This window comes from Colobus angolensis, unplaced genomic scaffold (assembly GCF_000951035.1).
Source record: "Colobus angolensis palliatus isolate OR3802 unplaced genomic scaffold, Cang.pa_1.0 Scaffold152, whole genome shotgun sequence".
NCBI lineage: Eukaryota > Metazoa > Chordata > Mammalia > Primates > Cercopithecidae > Colobus > Colobus angolensis.
This window is the reverse complement of record NW_012114622.1, coordinates 6,455,465-6,463,743: the sequence shown is the minus strand read 5'-3', so window position 1 is coordinate 6,463,743 and position 8,279 is coordinate 6,455,465. Positions and strand designations below refer to the sequence as shown.

Genomic DNA, 8,279 nt, shown 5'->3' with positions numbered 1-8,279 from the left:
CTAAGTGATTATATTAAGGTCACAGATTTATACTGAAATGTCAAATTCTGTGAAGTATTTCTAACCCCCCGCCAAAAAAATCCTAAGAAAGAGTCCAATATATTTTTGGATAATTTTTTTTTTTTTTTTTTGAGACGGAGTCTCGCTCTGTTCCCCAGGCTGGAGTGCAATGGTGCAATCTCGCCTCACTGCAACCTCCACCTCCCGAGTTCAAGTGATTCTCCCACCTCAGCCTCCCCAGTAGCTGGGATTACAGGCATGAGCTACCGCGCCCGGCCTATCAAATAACACAAATTTCTTATTCCAAGATGGCAAGGTAGTCAGTGAGATGGGAGAGACATAGATTTTTTAAATACCCTAAATCCTTTTGTGTACCCAGGATATGGAGGTGGTGGTGAAACACTGTGTTTTCTGGTCAGTGCCACTGCCTGTTCATAAGAAGGTAATCCTGTGTCCTCCACAGAAGGTGGCAATGGAGACAAGGCAGCCTCCTCATGTCTTCTGAAAATGATGGAGGGAGTGTGCCTCCCCCTTTCATAGACGGCTGAAGAGCTAAACAGAGAGACAACATTTAGGTCTAGGAAAGGCAGCATTTTTAGGTTGAGATGACAATATTTAAAAATCCAACTGACTATCTTAATAAACATTAAACACAATGTATTAACACAGCAGTTTTATTTTACCCCCCAACTCTGCAAGTCTTGGTACAGTGGAAAGACCAAGAGCTTTGAAGTCAGACATGGGTTTGAAATCTGATCCTGTCATTTCCTAGCTATGTGACCAAAGGCAAGTTACCAATCTCAATTTTCTCCTCTCTCAAATGGGGCTAATAACAGCTGTCTCCACAGAGTTGGTTTGTGTGGATTGAGCAAGATGCGTGGAAAGCTTCTAGCAGTGTCTGGTGCACTAGAATAAGGACTCAAAACAAGTGAATTTCCTTTTCTCTTACTCCTGGATTAAAACTTTTTGAAAGTAGGATGTGAAACCAAAACCAAATTCAGGCTTTGTTGAAAGGTGGCACAGTTCCAGACCAAGGAAATAGATGTCACAGAGGTAATCACAACAGGTCGATGCCTGTCCCTCTCCTCCATTCCCTCCTGCAGTCCTGCTGCCTGGCCAGTCCTTCCTAAGCAGTACTTTCTTCATGTCATTCTTCTCAGAAGCCAAACCCACAGCGTACTTCCGGCTGAGTCAAGTTCTAAGTCCCGTGCCTTCTCTTCAAAGCCTCTTTTATTGCAGCCGCACCTTATTTTTTACAGCTCTCTGCCCTACCAAGGCAGCTTCTTTACACTCCCCTGTATGGGCGATAAGTTCTCAGCCCTTCTCTGTGCTTTCACTGGTATAATTTCCTTTCTTGAAATATTATCTTTTCTCCCCTCTACTCTAATCTAAGCCTAACACTTAAAAAAAAATATGGCTTAGTTCAAGTCTCACCATTTTCACTAAACTGTCAGCCAATGAAATGCAACATGGGTCTGGGGTCTTAAACCTATGGCTTTCCTTTCTCACTTGTGAAGTACAAATTATGATTTAGACATTAATAAATCGATCTATTTAGGCTGTTTATAAAGTATCCACACATACATTAACCTCCTATAGTTATGGCTAATGAAATAATTAAGATGCATAGGGGATGGATAAGCCATTCTCCATGATGTGCTTATTTCACATTGCAGGCCTGTATCAAAACATCTCATGTACCCCATAAATACATATACCTACTATGTACTCCAAAAGAAAGGAAGAAGGAAAAAAATACATAGATAACCCCTAACTTCTAGTCAATATTTACAATATTCTTCCCATCAAGAAACAGTTTAGCAGGCCCAAAATACTGCCCACTTTTCCAAATTAAATCAGTCAATATGTCTCTTGGAGCACCATTTCTCCTTTTGAGGTAATAATGAGATCTGATTTGGAGGGAAGGAGAGAGAAAAATTGCAGAGAAAGAAGAAAAGCAAAAGGTCTGTGTAAATCCAGGAACTGGATAATTGGCCCTTCAATAGTTGAGAGGTGACTGAGAGGATCACAAGTTTACTTAGAGGGCTCAACACAATTCCTCCTCTGTCAGAAGTCTGGAATGTATTCATGGTAGGCAGTCACTTGCCACATTCATTAGCTCATGACGAAAAGTTCTATTTGTTGGCTTACAGGATAAAGGAGGAGACAGATATTTCATTTGAATAAATAAATTTTTCCATGTTGACTTTCAAAATGTAATATATGGAAACAATGTGATAATTACATCAGTCATTAAATATCTACACGTGTTGTCTTACACGTCACAATCTCACATGACTGAAATCAGAAAGTGTGCACTAATATCATCTCCAACTGGCAACATCCTATGATGCCTGTTTTCCTCCACAAAATATAGGAACTAAGAAATGAAAAGGGCTTGTTTTTAATTTCTTGGCTTATTATTATTATTATTATTATTTGCGACTGAATTTCATTCCTGTTGCCCAGGCTGGAGTGCAATGGCATGATCTCAGCTCACTGCAACCTCCACCTCTCGGGTTCAAGTGATTCTCCTGCCTCAGCCTCCTGAATAGATGGGATTACAGGTGCTCGCCACTACACCCGGCTAATTTTTGTTTTTTGTTTTTTTTTTTGGTAGTGACAGGTTTTCACCATGTTGGCCAGGCTGGTTTTGAACTCCTGACCTCAGGTGATCCACCCGTTTCGGCCTCGCTCAAAACTCATGTTGAAACTTAATCCTCTATGCAACAGTATTAGGAGGTGGGGCCTTTTGGGAGGCTTTTAGGTTATGAGGGTCCTGCCCTCATAAATGGATTAATGCCGCTGTAAGAAAGGGTTGCAGGAGTAGTGCCCTCTCTCTCTTCTGCTCTTCTGCCATGTGAGGAACAATGTTCCTCCCCTCTAGAGGATACGGTGTTCAAGGCACCATCTTGGAAGCAGAGACTGGGTCCTTATAAGACATACAACCTACTGGTTTGTTGATCTTAGACTTCCCAGCCTCCAGAACTATGAAAGATAAATTTCTGTTCCTTATTAATTACCCAGTCTCAAGTATTCTGCTATAGCAGCACAAATAGACTAAGATATCCCTATCCTCCCAGCCCAAGGTAATCTCTAATCTACTTTTTGTCTCTATGAATTTGCCTATCCTAGATATTGCCTATCCTAGGCATTACATATAAGTGGAATCACACAATAGTTGTTCTTTTGTGTCTGGCTTCTTTCACTTGGTATCACGTTTTCAAGGTTCATCCATATTGTAGCACACATCAGAACTTCATTCCTTTTTATGGCTGAATATTCCATTGCATAGATACACCACATTTTGATGGACACTTGGGCTATTTCCATCAACCCTTTTGTATATTTGAATACTACTACTATGGACATTGGTGTACAAGTATCTGTTTGAGTTCCTGTTTTCAATGCTTTTGAATACAAATCTAGAAGTGAAATTGCTGGGTCATATAGTAATTCTACATTTAACTTTCTGAGGAACTGTCAAACTGATTTCCACAGTGGCTATACCGTTTTACATTCCTACTGGCAATGTGCATATGAGGTTTCAATTTCTCCATATCCTCGCCAATACTTGTTATTTTAAAAATTATTATGCCAACTATTCTGGAATAGCTGGAATTACATGCCACTGCAGCATGCCACTGCAGCTGACTCTTACTGTGGTTTTGATTTAATTTTCCTTTCCTTAATGTCTAACAATGTCGAACACCTTTCAAGTGCTTGTTGGCTATTCATATATTTTTAGAGAAATGTCCATTCAAGTCCTTCATTAAAAAAATGTGGGTTATTAGTCTCTTTGTTGTTTTATCCTTTCTTGAGCTATCTTTAAAATATAAGCTATTTTGGCCAGGTGCAGTGGCTCACACCTGTAATCCCAGCACTTTGGGAAGCCGAGGCAGGTGGATAACCTGAGGTTAGGAGTTCGAGAGTGGCCTGAACCAACATGGTAAAACCCCGTCTCTACTAAAAATATAAAATCAGCCAGGCATGGTGGTGCATGCCTGTAATTCCAGCTACTTGGGAGGCTGAGGCAGGAGAATTGCTTGAACCCAGGAGGCGGAGGTTGCAGTGAGCGATCGCGCCATTGCACTCCAGCATGAGCAACAAGAGTGAAACTCTGTCTCAAAAAAATGAATAAAATATGAACCATTTTGTCCTGTCAAATCCAAATTTTGTTTTCTTTCTACCAGCTTCCATATATATTTCTTCAGCACAGAAGCTTAGGTTCAAGTCATATTCTTCCAACACTCCCAAATTCTTTATTTATTTATTTATTTATTTATTTTTTTGAGACGGAGTCTCACTCTGTCGCCAGGCTGGAGTGCAGTGGTGTGATCTCGGCTTACTGTAACCTCTGCCTCCCGAGTTCAAGCGATTCTCCTGCCTCAGCCTCCCGAGTAGCTGGGACTATAGGCGTGTGCCACCACGCCCAGCTAATTTTTGTATTTTTAGTAGAGACGGGGTTTCACTGTTGGCCAGGATGGTCTCAATCTCTTGACCTTGTAATCCACCCACCTCGGCCTCCCAAAGTGCTGGAATTACAGGCGTGAGCCACCGTGTGCGGCCCCAAGTTCTTTCTAATCAGGCATCAAGTTCTTCAGCTTCTTTTTCCTTGAAGACAGGTCCAAACTCATGATCTCACATCTGAATTACCACACTAACATCCTTGTTGGTTTTCCTCTGTCTTCCAGTTTCTCCCAGCTCTAGTACACATTACTTAAGAAAACCAGAGTATAAGAGCCATGGGGGCAGGCACTATGCTTGTTTTACTCACCACTGTGTTCCTAGAACCTAGCATATTACCACATTTTCAAAAACCTTCCCCAAAGGCTGTTTTTCCTTTTAATCCTCTGCTTAAGTAGTCCACCTCATGTCTGGCAACTCAAATGTAAATTCATGGCTGCCATTCCAATGATTCAACAATTTCCCCAGTCACTCATTACTCTTTATCGCAGCTCTTAAATCTCTGGTCAAGGGCTTGGCCCCATGGCTCATGCCTGTAATCCTAGCACTTTGAGAGGCAGAGGCAGGAACATTGCCTGAGGCCAGGAGTTCCAGATCAGCCTGGGCAACATAGTGAGATCCTGTCTCTATAATTATTATTATTATTATCATTATTATTTTTATTATGAAGACAGGGTCTCTCTCCCAGTGTCCAGGCTGGAGTGTAATGGCATGATCACGACTCACAGTAGCTTCCACTTCCTGGGCTCAGGTGCTCCTCCCACCTAAGCTCACCTAGTAGTTGGGTATAAAGGCACGCACTACCACACCTGGCTAATTTTTTTTTTTTTGTATTTTTAGTAGAAACGGGGTTTTGCCATGTTGCCCAGGCTGATCTCAAACTCATGGGCTCAAGCGATTTTCCTGCCTCGGTCTCCCAAAGCTGGGACTACAGGCATGAGCCACTGTGCCTGGCCTTGGCCTACAATTATTTTTTAAAAAAATCTTTGGTCAAGACTATTTTGCTTATCATCTCCTATATGAGCCTTGGTAGTACCCATCTTTGCTCCTGTGGGTCCACTTTCTTGAAACACTCCTTCCTAGTTAATTCCTCTAAAACCCATGTCTGCCAAAGTGACTAGTTATATCCCACACTTGTGGTATGCCTGCTTGACATTCCTAGCCATTTATAAGAAGAGTGTTCTCTATCTTACAAGTTTATATCCAAGTTGCTTTTTTGTTATGTAGTTGCGTCACTCAAATGGTAATCTCTCCATGTAATCTCCTTTATGTGCCATAATACACTATACAAATAGTGAGAGTATTAAAGAGAAGGTAGTGTGAAAGTGGTGTACAGTATATGATTAGCAACAGCAGGTGATGTGGAAGACGGTTATAAATACAGCTTAGGGAGATTTTTTTTCTTTTTGTTTGTTTTTTTTTTACAAGATCATAAAGGTCAGGTAAGCTAGGGAGATTTCATACGCCAAATAAAATTTTTGTAGATCTATCAAATTTGAAGAAAACTTACTTGCAAGATAATACTTTCTGATTACCTATATTACCTTCTGATAATATGTTTTAATTTTATATGAACACTGGAGAATCTGCAGTTCATTCCCAGTCCAGACATATTTTTAAAGAAATACAAACATTGGATGGGAATACATAAACATTCCAGTGAAAGCTTTTAGAAAAATCTTAGTTTGCAAATTCATAATAATAATAGCTGGGCCTGGCGTGGTGACTCATGTCTGTAATCCCAGCACTTTGGGAGGCCGAGGCAGGAGGATTATTTGAGGTCAGGAGTTCAAGTCCAGTCTGGCCAACATGGTGAAACCTCGTCTCTACTAAAAATACAACAATTAGCTGGGCGTGGTGGCAGGTGCCTGTAATCCCAGCTACTTGGGAGGCTGAGACAGAAGAATAGCTTGAACCCAGGAGGCAGAAGTTGCAGTGACCCAAGATCACACCACTGTACTCCAGCCTGGGTGACAGAGCTAGACTCCGTCTCATAACAATAACAATAATAATAATAATAATAGCTAACATTTATTGAGTACTTGCTACTCTTGCTACCAAGCACTCTCTTAAGTACTTTTTGTGTATCACATCATTTAAATTCCATAAGTCCCTTATGAGATACATACTGTTATTATCTGAGCTACCATATTGCACAAAACCAGAAGGTACCCTTCATACTATAGCCCATGTGAATGACAACTCTCTGGAACTATGTAATGTGGTGGCTCAGATTATTACCTTCAATTTACTCACAGAGAAACTGAGGCAGAGTATAAGTTTAAGTAACATATCCGAAGTCAAATGGCTAATTAGTGGCGTATCAGGGTTTTGAATCCAGGCAGTCTGGCTCCAGAGCTCACACAGTGAACCACTATACCATATCTATTTCTAGGATAGGGAGAATACACCTTGGTGGTCTCTCCCAGAAACAGGAGCTAGACTAGGACTAACATATTTTAGAAAGGAATCACATCTTACTATATTTTAGAATTTAAAAAAACTTCATCAAACATAAATGAAATGCTGCAATAAAACATTTTGAAGAGACTCTATTAATGGTTTAGAATTACTGTGCTAGATAAACCAGTCAAAAATAGACTAATACTGTATGATTCCACTTATATGAGGTGTTATTGTAGTAAAATTCAGAGACAAAAAGTAAAATAGTGGTTGCTAGAGCCTAGGGAGAGGGGAGAATGGGAAACAGTTTGTTCACTGGCCACAGAACTTCACTGTTGCAAAATGAAAAAAAAAATAGAAAAACAGGAGATTAGTTACACAACAGTGAATCTACTTAACACTACTGAACTGTATACTTAAAAATGGTTAAGATGGTAAATTTTATGTTACATATATTTTACTATTTTTTAAACATGTACTGCACTGGAAATATATTTAAATTATATTGTTCAGTGCCAAAGGCAAGTTGCAAAGGAGGACATGTAACAAATATTTCTTTTTAAAACATAAAATATGTTATTAGGTTGGTGCAAAAGCAATTGACATGACTTTAAATGGCAAAAACCACAATTGCTTTTGCACCAACTGAATAGTAAATGCATAGGAAAAAATCTGGAGTTTTACATACCAAATTCATAATAGTGGTAATTTTTGAAAAGTAGGATTATGAGGACTTTCATTTTTTATATTATATTTTTCTATAACATTTGAATTTTAAAATAATGCATGTATTACTTTTGTAGGCAAAAAATAGGATAAAATCTTTTTAAAGACCTTAGCCTCCATAATCAGCACATTTTCAGATGCTCTTATCACAATAGAAATGATTTTTTAAGCAATTAATACTAGATGAAATGAAACAACCTACTTTAAACTTTCTTCTGGCTAGGCGTGGTGGCTCATGCCTGTAATCCCAAAAGTTTGGGAGGCTGAAGCAGATGGATTACTTGAAGCCAGGAGTTGGAGACTAGCCTGGTCAACATGGTGAAACCCTGTCTCTACTAAAAATACACAAATTAGCTGGGTGTGGTGCCACACGTCTGTAATCCCAGCTACTCAGGAGATTGAGGCAGGGGAATTGCTTGAACTTGGGAGGCAGAGGTTGCAGTGAGTCTAGATCACGCCATTGCACTCCAGCCTGGGCAACAGAGCAAGACTCTGTCTCAAAATAATAATAATAATAATGATAATGATAATGATAATAAACTTTCTTCAAGAGAAAATATTTTTATTAAATTTTAGAGGAAAATGTATCTTTTATATTTACTAATTTCATTTACATGTGTATATATGTAAAAGTTTCTTTTTAGTTTTTAATTAATTAATTAATTTTTTGAGACAGAGTTTCA

At 39.4% G+C, this 8,279-nt stretch overlaps 1 protein-coding gene across 1 annotated transcript in view; it reads right to left on the bottom strand.

Annotated features, from left to right (window-relative positions):
- Positions 1-272: 272 nt before the first annotated feature.
- Positions 273-8,279, bottom strand: part of PRRG4 (proline rich Gla (G-carboxyglutamic acid) 4 (transmembrane)) — a 22,151-nt gene continuing 14,144 nt past the window's right edge. The window contains exon 6 of the mRNA XM_011936361.1: positions 273-552. Coding sequence (XP_011791751.1) covers positions 321-552 — 232 coding nt within the window. The 3' untranslated portion in view covers positions 273-320. The remainder of the gene's footprint in view (positions 553-8,279) is intronic.